Below are 12,676 nucleotides of genomic sequence, written 5' to 3' on the forward strand. Positions count from 1 at the left end.
CAAGAGACATTTTAAGTTGTGGACAACTCATTTTCAGCAGATCAGATGGTGTTGAGTGAAAATACACATGGTGTTTTATCAAAATTCAGAAATTTCCTCTTGCACGTTGCTATCCTGACTCTGTTCTAACATGGACTAGGGTAAAAGTTACTTACTACAGTTTTCTTCATCAGAATTATCTCCACAATCATTCTGGCTGTCACACCTCCAGTGGTCTGGAATGCAGTTGTTGTTTTTGCACTGGAACTCATGAGGTCCACAGGTTTTTTTATCTGTAATTAAGGTGAATAATATTTAGAGCGTTGCAAACAAAGACTAAAAACGGGAAAGACTTCCACTGAATACATGATAATGTTGCTGGATACATTTAAGGATGACCAACCATAATATTCGAAGTGTTATTTTCAGGAATAATTAATTTCTCATAACATTCTTTAAGCTTCTATTTATATATTCACACCTAATCTTAAATTTGATTAAAATATGCAGCATAAAAACTGTCATGTAAAGTTAAAACCATAAAATTCAGAAGAAGTCACAAGAGAGGGTATGAGTGTACTGACTCTCAAGGACTGAATAGCTTTTCTGTGGCTTTATCTGTAAGATGGCTCTAAAAAAATCAGATCACAGCAAACCATTAGAATATTGATTTAGAAAAATGTACAAAATATGCATTTCTCAAAAGTTATTTTTACATATAATAGTTTAGGACAGAAAATTTTACACTTTGATTTAAATTTTTACTTCCTGAGGGATTGGATGCCCCTCATATGAGGTAAAACATTAAAAAGTTTTACCTATAGTGCTAAAATTTCCTTTAAGTTATATATTTTCAATGAGCTTTTTCATTTACAGAGAAGCATTGGAAGCAAAACCTCTTAGAGACACATGAACACCCTGAACTCCTCCAGCTGGATGGAGCTGCTTCTTGTGTTTCCTGTGAGCAATTCCTGAATAATTCGTTCAGCTTCTAAAGGACTGAGATGAAATGAAGCAAATTTAAAAAAAGTTATCAGTAACATTTTCATGGGGAAAAAAAAAAAAAAAGCAGAAAAGCTTTGCTTTGTCAAGCCTCAACGACACATTTAAAATTACATGTCACTGTGATATTGCAGCAGGAAATGTTTAAATTTCTGTTAGGCAAAGTCACAACGTGTCAGAGCAGCTCCACTCTGCTCTCATGGCAACTCGAGGGCTGCTAATGACTGACAGAAACAGCAGCTTCAATCAGCCTGATTCATCTGCTGCTGAACCACAGCAAATTAACAAATCAGAGGTGTTCATTTGATGCTGTGGGCCAAAGCCCTGCATTTTCTCTGTTGCTTTAGGTGTGGCTCTGGAACTAGATAAAACTACATTTCAGTGTCAAGATTGGTGTTGCATCTCGGTTGTGTGCACTCAAAAACCTGGTCACTGCAATTCTGTCTTCTGTGTTTGCTCCTTATTCTCTGCCAATGTCACAATTGCAAGAAGGTTTCTCCCAAAGTGTTTTTTTTTTTTCATGATGTTTTTCAGTATTACAAGTCTTTGAAATTTTGATCATGATATTTCAAATACTTGCACTGGCAAACAATTGAAAATATTTAACATTACAAAACGCAAAAATATTCCCCCCAAACTTATGACACTCGTGTATTTTCATTCCATAGCTCTGCAAAGGATAAACTTGCAAACCTGAAATCCATCCTGTGTTTATTAAAATACTTCTGCAATCTCCCACTCGAGTATTTACCCACAAAATGAGCTGTAACACTAATGACAGATAACATCACAGCAACATATAAATATTCTATTTATCCTTCCACATTCAGTAGAAATACCGAGATCTAATCAGTCATACACAGCAGCCAGAGATGACACCCATTCATTTCAGTAACCTGAACATGCAATAAATCTTTTCTTACTCTTCATAAAGAATTACTTAGTTCTCAAGCATGCTAAATCCATTCTGTAGCATTTCCTTTTATATACATATGAAGAAAATCTACTTTTTTTTTTTTTAATTTAATCTTAACCTCTGATTGCTACTTGAATGCCAATCTTTCATCTTCTTACTCTATTACCAAACATAAAGGAATATAATTTGTTTTTTAATACAAAATATTTTGAATGTTTGTACGGCTCTCCCTTCTTCACAAGTCTGAAAACACTATTTTTTCCTCTGAGTTGAATGATCTTATGCAGCAGTTACAGCTGACAATGTCTTACAAACCAGATTTGCTTGTCATGTATTTCTTTTTCACATTAGTGAGAACTGAGGAAAACACTGGGATACCAGAGATGGGATATAACAAACAGGACAATTTGGGAAAGTTGTGTAACAATTATCTGATCGTTGAGAATGATGGACTCATTCAACTCAAAGGAGCTGAATGCTATTTATTGGGAATTGTAGAACCATCAAAAGCACAGGGAGACCCACACACTGTCATCTCTGCCTTCAACATTCAACTGCTTTCTCATTTTTCCTAAAATAAGACCACCTTAAAGTATGAAAGTTCAGGTAGAAATGCTGCAAAGGCAGAGAAGCAAGCACTGATTTTCATATTGTTCTCCTCAAGTTGTTATTAAGATATTCACTGGCCTACTGCAGCAGGCACAGCCCTTCCTTAGAAATTTGTGTGATCCCCTGAGGTAGCTGCTGGTGGGTTGGGGTTCACTTTTTTGTGCATTCTGAACTAGGATATTATTTTAGAAATACTTCTAAATGAGCATGAGGAAAACAGGATGAAGGCTTGAATGGGGAAACAAAAACAAAACAAGGCAAAAAAGCCCAAAAAAAACCCCTAAAAGCATTTTGATTCAAATATGAATGAAACCACCGATTGTATGCATTGATCTTCTCTGGGGATTTTAAATCCATATATTTTCATGCATATGCATTTGTATGTGTGTGTGTGTGAACAGGATATAATCCAAAACTAAAGGGAATTTGCTTCTGATCTGGGATCAGGTGGCTGTCTTAGAGCTTGGCAAGTTGTCACCTATGCTGGATACAGGAAATTATACGGTTGTTGAAGGAAGTTTAAGTCTATATAATGCATCCTTCAAGTGCCCCAAAGAAAATACTCCTTATCATCAGCAAAAAATCCTACTTTTTACTCTCACAGCTAAAAATAAAATTAATATTAAAAAAAGGTGAGAAGGCAGAAAGCAGTCATTCCAATGCTGACATATCAGGAAAATAAAGACTGAAACACACATAACCTTTAAAGAATACTATAAAAGCACTTTACAAGACCACACACACCTTTCTTCAGACTCTTAACTCAAACTGGTCCATCCTGATGTAAAGTATCAAAGCTATGAGCAAGGATTAGCCTAATCTAATGGCTTTCTTTAATTGCCTGGACAGTTAGCACCAATTAACACTACCTCCTGTTCTCTGAGAAACACCAGACACTCCTCAAGAAACATAAATTTATTGATTCTCCCTCAGCTGTCTGAGTTGGAAAGCAACCACAGAAGACTAAATACATTCTCGCTGCTTCTAGCAAATGTACTCAGTGTAATATGTCCAATAACACACAGCAGCAGAAGTTGACTAAGCAAAATACATATGGCCATGCAGCACTCAAGCAAAAAGAGATTATTTTACACAAGTTTTGCATTGCAGACGTTTTAGAAATGAACTCCAAACAATAACAAATTAGTGTTACATCAACATATGTAGATTCTGTTTATACTCAGCCTGCAGCTTTAGGATTTAATTCTATCAAATTTTGTCCATAAAAATAACAATCTTTAACTCAAAAAAAAAAACAACCAAAAAGCAGAAGACCAAACTGTGTTGAAATGACTGCCATTGTAAGGTCATTTAACCATATTTCAAATACTAAAAATATGGAAAACTTCAAAATGTGATTAAACACACCCTGTTCTTGTCAAGGCTTAGCTGTTCCATGTATATCAACAGTGTTTGGCACAGAAATTTGGACTATGGATAAATTATTCTGCCTCCTCCAACACAAAAACCAAGAGCAGTGTATGCAGCCAGGAGATTAAAAATAAAGATGTGGGTGTTTTTTTCAGGGAAGTGTGTGGTTGAGCTGTGGAACACCTCACTGCAGCACGCTGTGGAAACTCTACAAAGGCAAAAAGAGAGTGAAATTATGGTGAATTACTGTCTACAGAGACATATTTGACTGACAATATTTGTGATTCTCAGGTTGTTGGAGGATGGGAGGGTATCCAGGGAAGTTTCAGTAGGGGCCTGCTTTGCTCACGTTTTCCTTTCTAGACACTCAATGCCAGAGGATAAAGTCAAGATAAGTCTTAGGTATGAACCAACACCTCCAGCTGAATGTGTTGTGATTTAAAAACCTGTTGAGCTTGGGACTGCACATATTGCTTCTCTACCCTGCTTAGTCATTTGAGTAATTTTCATTCTTTCTATTGCAAAACGATGGCTTAGAGTGGGGTACTTATTTTAAACAAATTTTTTCCTACTTACTGTCAGTTTTAGTCTTCTCTTTTAAAAAACTGATTAAATTGTGACTTGAGGACATTACTAGATGAATTATTTTATGGCCATTTGTGCCACATCTGTTGGGTGCACATGGGCTGGCCAAAATATGAATCCACAGTTTGGAAGCTCGGAATTCTGTCCCAATTGGAAAGTCACAGGATGTTGGAGATCCAGATGATGTGGAATGGTGGAGGAGAAAGTAGCTGTGATGTAGATCAGAAAGCGAGCAGTGCTGGGCTGCTTCAGTAACAGCCCATAAGTGGATGTGAAACTTCATTTCCTTTACATTCACTGTTTCCTCAAGACAAATGATTCCTTGGACTGTAAACTTCTCAGCAGTTGACAGCAGCAATAATTTTCCCCATCCTGGCAATTCAAATGATGGTCTTGGATTTTCAGCGTTGAGAAAGTTCATTTTCCCAGGTGTATTTGCCACTTCCAGCATTTTTATATATGCTCATGTGTCAATTATTTGAAACACATCCATGGAAAAGCAGCTCAGTGCTTTGTCCTTGACTACAGCCTGTAGTTCTGTCACTGTTTTCCCAGAGATAAACCTGTCCAGACACAGGTGTTTCATCAAACCATTCACTGGTGTGTGGATGAATAATGGTGAGAGCTTTAAATGTTCCATATTTGCCTTGTTCTCTTTCACCTCAGAACATTTTTCTGTGTTTTGCTTTATAGACCAGTCTTGGAAGTTTCACAAGTGTTTCTGCACATGGTTAGTGTGTGCCTTGCACTGACACCCATCTTCAGGGATTTTCCAGCAGTACTTCCTCTGCCTCTGCTTGTCTGTAATCCATTTCCCAGGGAGAATATTTATATTTATTATTTTCACTATTAACAACATTAAGAGCTGACTCATAACTCCCTGGAGGTCACAGAGAGAAGTTGGCCATGCCAAGTCAGAAACTGCTCTGAACCTTTCTATACCATCAGCCTTAACTACCAGGGTTTGCAAATTATTGCATTTTCACTATTTATGAACTTCAGCAGCAGTTAAGTGAAGACTGAATTGACAGAAACTGGATAAAACTGAGAGAAAAATAAAGAATGTCACCATATCCTATGACAGCCACTACATTCTGTGCCACTTGTATGATTCTAAATGCCAGATGAGAGCCTCTTTTACAGCTCCTGCCAATAAAGAAGTGGCACAATAGGAATTTTATGAACTACTCATACAAATATTGCCATTCAGTAAGAACTGGATGAGCCAGAGAGATTCCAGATAGGTATTATCAAACACTGACAGAGGATAGAAAAAGTGGGATGATTAATTCCATTTCCTAAAAGTATGTCAAGTCACAACAACAGATTAAAAACCACTGGAATACTCACCACAGTTTGCTTCATCTGACCCATCTGCACAATCTGGGTCTTCATCACACACCCACAGCTTGGAAATGCAGTGTTTGGTTGTTTTACACTGGAAATGGTCTGGAGAGCAACTGTTTTCAGCTTTAAATACAAGAATTCCAGATCAAAGTTAGAAAATCCTGCTAATTTTCAAAATACGTGTTTTAAAGAAAAAAATATTAAGGATTCAAGAATCAGAAATTGGATATCTCTAGCACCTTTTATATAATATCTGCAATAAAACAGCATGAATATAAACATTACACTGTTTAGAGTTTTGTCATTTTCTTATATACTATTTTATATAAACATTAAGGTAAAACGAATATAATTTAAAAAAGCGTCTATTTTGAAATTCTTTTAACAGCAAACAGACTTATCATTGATAGAATCAAACCACTGTAGCAAAAATCAGAGTTTTATTCCCTAACTTTCTAAAATGCCAGTTATAAACTGTGAGAGTCAGTTTATAAGACTAAGGCAGCTCTGGATGCTTTGATCAAAAACCGAATCAAAATTATGCACCATTTCTGTGAAATTCTGTGCTCTGCTAAATTGGGTAAATGTTGAGAAAAGTTTGACAAATATTTCATTTTCTCAGTTTAGAACAACAAATTTTGAATGAATTCTGCAGCAACAAAAAGATGCAAAGATGCAGCTGAGCTTTCAGCCTGCTCTTTAAGGATGCTCTAAGTTAAAGTTTAACTGTATTAACTTTAGAACAGCTATTTAAAACCAAATCAGATCCTCGGTGCTCCCATGTGATTCTGGATGTTCTTCAGAGTTGAGTAAATGTACTCCAAATAATTTTAAGCCGAACTGACCACAGGGGGAAAACAGGAAACCTTTGCTAATGTTTCCCCACATGAATGTCTGTCCCACCTTTGCCTAAGGAATTCTGTAGTGCTTTAAACACACTTTCCTACCCCGTTGAACAGCAATTTGCTCCCTGATATTATTATTCTTGTTTCTTGGGTTTGGCAAGATGAAAAATTTCAGATTTGCTAAAAGTTGGTGTGTCATTTTGTGTCATTTCTTTCAGGGTCACATCTCCATAGGCTTGTGTATGTTCCTAACTGTGCTACAACAAATAATCCTGTTCCTCAACTAGGACCTGTCACCAGGGGACTTCCCAGAGCTTTACAGGAAAAACCAGCACAGTGACCTTCACTGTACATATGGAAAACCTTCAGCATGAAACATGACCTTGAAAAAGTCACTTGGTAAGCAAAACTGAACAGCGACAGAGCTAAAAAAAAGGTATTTTATGGATCCCAGACTGGTGACATCAGAGTGAGAGAGAATCTCACCTGTTACCTCTCTTGTGCCAGGAGTCAATAAGAACTCACAGTCCCTGAGCTGTGACTCTGCTGCTCTGATTTCACTTCTGCCAGCTACACCTCAAGGTTTTTGGGAACCTTCCATGCACCAAGTGCAGTTCTTTCCAAAGGGAAAAAAAAGTATTCTCCCTTATCTTTCATGGGAGTTTATCTGATCCCTCTCAATCAGTTTTTAAAGAAATCCAACATGAAAACAAACATAAAATGTTTTCTGCAAAACTTGTATTTACATCACTCCAGAGCAGTTTGGAAGACAGCCATTAAACATGACCATCAGCAAAGCCTTTCTATGCTTAGCAACCTTTCTCCCCTTGGAGCAGGATTTGTTCTTTGCAGAAATGCAGCACATGCAAACCTTGAGAAAGCTGATCCAGAACAAGAAGCTCAGATCAGCAGTAGATCTGAGCAGTGAAATGAGTAAAAGACAGAGCTATATTTCAAGGCAGCCTCATCATTTTTGTCGCAAAATGATCAAAGACACAAACTTACTCAACAAATTTCCATTATAAATCTGAAAATGTTTTCTCCACTTATATCTAAGAAATGTAAAGTGAAAATAAATGTATGAAAAGTAAGTTACGCTAAAAGCTGAGCAAATGGAAATCCACTTACATAAATAAATTAATGAAATCCCCAGAGAAAGGGGAACAGAAAAGGTAAAAATAATCAATGAGAGAAAAAGGACGTAGAAGGAGCTTTGGATCTACAGCTTTTCCCACAAAAGCTTCTGAAAAACATCTTTTTCCATTGAAATGCATTGCTGCAAGGCATGGCAGATGAAAGCCTCAGGAAGATGAGTCATTTGTGAGGTGGTTAAGAGTCAAATACATGTTTCAACCTCTGTCAAAAACCCAATTAAATGCCTGAAATTGTTTATACTCCTCTCTTCTTTGCAATGACTTTAAATTTGGAGTTAATAAATGGCATTTTAGTTTGCTCTTTTGTACATGAAGCATTGCACACCGGTCTTGTGAATTAACTGTTTGCACGTCCCCAAATTGTTTTAGATAGAGGGCATTCAGAGAGTTTTAGTCCAGTTCCCTGTTTAGAGACAGCTACACAGCAAAATTCTCCAAGCATCACTTACGACAGTCTCTTTCATCCTCTTCATCACCACAGTCATCCTGGCCATTGCACCTCAGGTTTATTGGGATACACTTCTGGTTCTTTGTGCACTTGAACTGCCCCGACAGACACACGTGCGTGTCTGTAAATTGAAAGAAAATAAAAAAAATAACAAGTTAAAATGATTAAAAGTTTAAAAGATTCAAGACTTCAAAGGTAAATGAAGAAAAAATGTCGTTTATTGATAGAGTGTGAAACATGACGTTTACACCAAATTTGTGGCCTGTTTCTGAAGCCTGCAGTGTAGACCAGCACCTACCACAGTTCAGTTCATCAGAATTGTCCCCACAGTCGTTCTCTCCATCACAGATAAAGGCAGGAAGAGCACAAAGCCCAGTGCCACACTGGAAACGTCCTGGCTGACATCTGAATTCAGCTGGGAAAAGACAAAACCGCTTATGAATACTACCAGAGGAATGGTTAAAGTCTCACTATTGCTGTTCTTACCCCATGGAGTAATCAAAAATACCTGTAAAACCTGTATTTTCTTTATAATCCAAATCTGAGTATATATTAGTAATTAAAAGGTACACATGTGATTGCAAGACTAATTTCGAATCTGATATCTTTATTTTGTGCAGCTCTACTTACAGTGCTAATGACTCAGAGTGAAAACCTCCTGCAGGTTGAAGCCTACCAAAAGCTCAACAGAGACCTGCAATTTAGGATCTAAACACTTGAGTTCAAGTCTGCTTTTAAGAAACTCTCTGACCCATTATAGCTCCATTTCCCAAGAAAGGCCAAACATTGCTCCTTCTCCAGCCATTGTCATTAGAAATAATGAGCAATTATGTACCTTTACAGTAATATTATACATAAAGACAGGGTAGCTTAAAATAAAAAACTTATGTAGAAGGATTATGTTAAAAGTTGCTTCAGAGGACTCCGCAGCAGGAAAAAGAGAACTAATAATAAAATTGTAAAAACAGGGGTGAGGGATTTCAATACAAAAAAAAAATCAAATTACCTGTTAATTAACCAGAAGATTGTATAACACAGAGAACATTTTTTTTCAAACATAAGCTTAAGGGAGGAAAGCAAGGATCATAGGGAGAACACTGTTTTTGCTCAGAAAACTGCAGTAAATAATAGTGTGCATCTGAACTTCTATAATTCCAATAAAACATGAGCAAATGAGATTAGAATCCCACATTTTTATTACACAGAAAAAAGCCCCAAACCAAAACCAAATAAACCTGTCGGAATTTTGCATTTATGCAAAGAATTCCACAATCTCAGAGCACAGCTTCAAAATGAAAACCTTTAGCGAAAACATAACCGGGATGAAGCAATGGTCTAAAAGACAAAAAACACGTGTGAATTTTCAAAGATCTTGACTAAGAGACCGAGGGACTTTAAAAGAGTGCTGGACACAGAAGTGTCCAAAATAATCCTCTTCCTAAATTTGGTGAATGATTACATTTGCAGGCCCAAAGCCATGGCACACTCACGGCACTCGGCGGGCTCGTCGGAGCCGTCCCCGCAGTCGTCCACCGTGTCACACTTCCACCAGAACGGGATGCACTTGTCTGTTTTGCAGCGGAACTGCAAGGAGGAAAGGCCAACAGGAATAAAAGCTTTCATGTTAATGTGTGGAATCTCTCAGAGCTCTCAGGGGAATTCCCAGCATCCTGCCCTGGAAAGATCTGCCATGGTTTTCCAGCCAGGCTGGAGGTGAAGCTTCCCCCGTGGTGCCTTGTGACACTGTGTGTTCTGCTCTGGTCTGGTTCTCTCCCAGTGCCCCTGGTTGTCCTGGTCTCTTCTTTCCCTGCTTCCTCACTGGTGTGGTATCCCTGGGGGCTTGCCCTGTTTTCCCTGTAGGTCACTGACCTTTTCCCTGCCCTCTGTACCCCCTTGTGCCCTCAGACCATTGCTTCCTGACCCCTCTTTAGGTCTTCTGTTTCTGATCCCTTCGGAGTGCTGGAATAGACTTTGCAGGAACTGATCATAGAAAATGGTCCCTCTTGTCCCCCTTCCTGTCCCTCTCTGCTGAGCTGGCTGTGGTGTGTGTGATGTGTGGCCCTGACTGAATCCTGAATCCTCTCCAAGCAGCTTTTCCACAGGAGATGCTTATTGGGAAATAAGGAGCAGCTCCACTGCCTCAAACCACACTGCTACATTAACATTTATTCATTTATTTATAAGCAGGAATAATAACGTGGTTTATGAAAATCAGCTCCGTTGCTTCAGGCATTGTTGCGTTGATAGTTCCTGGCTGTTAATTTTACAAAAGCTGTATTTTAAATATTGTTCTTTTTTTAATTATTATTTATTTGCAGATGTTTGGCACTGCGATTGCCAAAGTGATAAAAATCTCTGTAGTTTCAATGACTGTGCTATGCTGGCTTACAATGCCCCAACACGAACTGCTCCTTGCATTTTGTGATTTCATTCTTAAAAGTCTTATTCAAAGCAAACATCTAAATTCTCAGTTTTTGTAGACTATTTTGTAGACCAAAAACCCACAATTAAAGAGCCTCAATATGTGGTGATGAGCACAGTATTGCTTGCATTGTTTGAATTAAATGAACAACCCAAATATAAAGCCTTCCAGACCTTCAAAAGGATAAAACATCTGTAGAAAAAAAAGAAAAATCCTTTGTAAGAAGGCTGTGCATTTACTTTCTACTCAGGTGACTGCACCTTTTTTCTGACTGAAAGAAGAATGCAAACAAAACAAACAGGACGAACTGATGTAATTTTCTGTAGCTAAACCTAAAACCTGAGTATTATGTGGCTCATGTCAGGGAGAAAAATCTGCGTAGATTATCAGTCAGGTTTTAAGAAATTTTGTTTTTCCTACCTGGTGTCTCTATGAACAGAGAAAGGAAGAAAACCAAAAGGTTTAGAAGGGCAAGACATTTTATGTCCTGTCGCTGGGTAGTTTTTGGTTTTTTTTCCACATTTTAAAAATCATTGATTGTTCAATAAAGCTGTATTTAAATGGTATATTAAATTTGGTGCCTCAGCTCAGTTTATCTTTTCTAACAAGAAAAATTAGGGGTTCAAAGGCATTTTTGTTATAGAACCTGTAGCTGGAGCTACATTATTCCTGTACCACCTCGAGGGAGTTGGGGTGAAACTGGCTGGGTTAAAGGGCAGCTGTTACTGCCCCACACAGATCGGCAGCTCCGAGGGGCTCAACAGGAGGCTGCCAAGGCCAAGAGACAAATACAAACTCAGACAATTGTCATTATTTGCCTTCTCTACTCGCTCTTCTCACCACGAGGGACTTCAGGCTGTCAAAACCGCATCAGGAAGTTATTTCCAGGAAATAGGTACTAACTCCTAAACGTTGTTTGATAATACTTGAATTTCCTTCTAAAATGAGGGGACAAAACCCTGCAAAAAGCAGGGATCAGGGCCATATGGTTCTTAAATGGATGGAGTTTTGGTGTTCAAGATCCTAATGGGATTTGTACTAAACAATTTCTCATGCCAGATGAGCCATCGCAGGATGGTCTGGAGAGGCAAGATCAGTTTATGGACAATCCTACTCCTTCCATCAGAAATAGCAAACGGTGGCTGTGCTGTCAAAAATGATGACATTGTAGGAGCAGCTCTGATTTGGCAGCATCATCTGAAAATCTTAAGGAGAAACAAAATTTTCACTGATCTCTTCATCTGACGCCATCAGACTGATGAGTTATCAAACAGTAAACAGATTGCAAATCCAGAAAAAAATTATGAATAACCACTGTCAACCTCTAACTTCCTGCCTGGAGCTGCCTCTTTTCCATAATTCTGCTCTCCACTCTGTGGAATCCACAAGTGATAAAATATTGCTCCTCAAGTATCCAAGATGTGATGCTATTTCTTGAATTCATGCTACCACTGAATTAATTAGACTGGAATGAAGCCATTCAGTCAACAGTTAGTATATAAATTCACCGTGGAATAAGCTTCTAGTGTCACTTAATTTTTATTTTTTTTTAAAGTGCCTTTTTTTTAAGCCAAATTTGAGGAATTAAATACAGGGGAAAATTTCTAAGAAATTCCCCATTTTAAAAGTCATTTACATCTAAGGAAACAGAAAAATAGGGGGCAGATCTCTTAAGTAAGATTATTATTTGAGTGAAACTGTGCCTCTTTTGTAAAGATAGACACTGCTCCCTAAAAATTAGGAGTACAACTATTTTCCTTAATGCTGGAAATCATTATCATACATCATGATATAGAACATTGTAAGAGGTCATTAGCACACCTCTAATAAAAAGGAACTACTAGAAAATCAGACTACTAAAAATACTTTAAAGGCCATATGTACTATAACAATCAACTAATTAATTGTCTGGTTAGAACAGTCTGAAGGCTTTGATCAAAGTGGTTCTCTTATGAGTAATCAGTATGTTGTACTTCTCTATCTTATATTTCAAGAAAT

The 12,676-nt window shown here is 37.7% G+C and overlaps 1 protein-coding gene across 1 annotated transcript in view; it reads right to left on the reverse strand.

Annotated features, from left to right (window-relative positions):
- The window catches only part of LRP1B (LDL receptor related protein 1B), a 271,488-nt gene that overhangs the window by 66,524 nt on the left and 192,288 nt on the right, over positions 1-12,676 (reverse strand). Inside the window, exons 57-61 of the mRNA XM_066323173.1 lie at positions 9,747-9,840; positions 8,555-8,671; positions 8,258-8,377; positions 5,813-5,932; positions 156-272 (exon numbers count right to left, since the gene is read on the reverse strand). Of these exons, the coding sequence (XP_066179270.1) occupies positions 156-272; positions 5,813-5,932; positions 8,258-8,377; positions 8,555-8,671; positions 9,747-9,840 (568 nt within the window). The remainder of the gene's footprint in view (positions 1-155; positions 273-5,812; positions 5,933-8,257; positions 8,378-8,554; positions 8,672-9,746; positions 9,841-12,676) is intronic.

The sequence above is a fragment of the Sylvia atricapilla genome, chromosome 7, assembly GCF_009819655.1.
Source record: "Sylvia atricapilla isolate bSylAtr1 chromosome 7, bSylAtr1.pri, whole genome shotgun sequence".
Lineage (NCBI taxonomy): Eukaryota > Metazoa > Chordata > Aves > Passeriformes > Sylviidae > Sylvia > Sylvia atricapilla.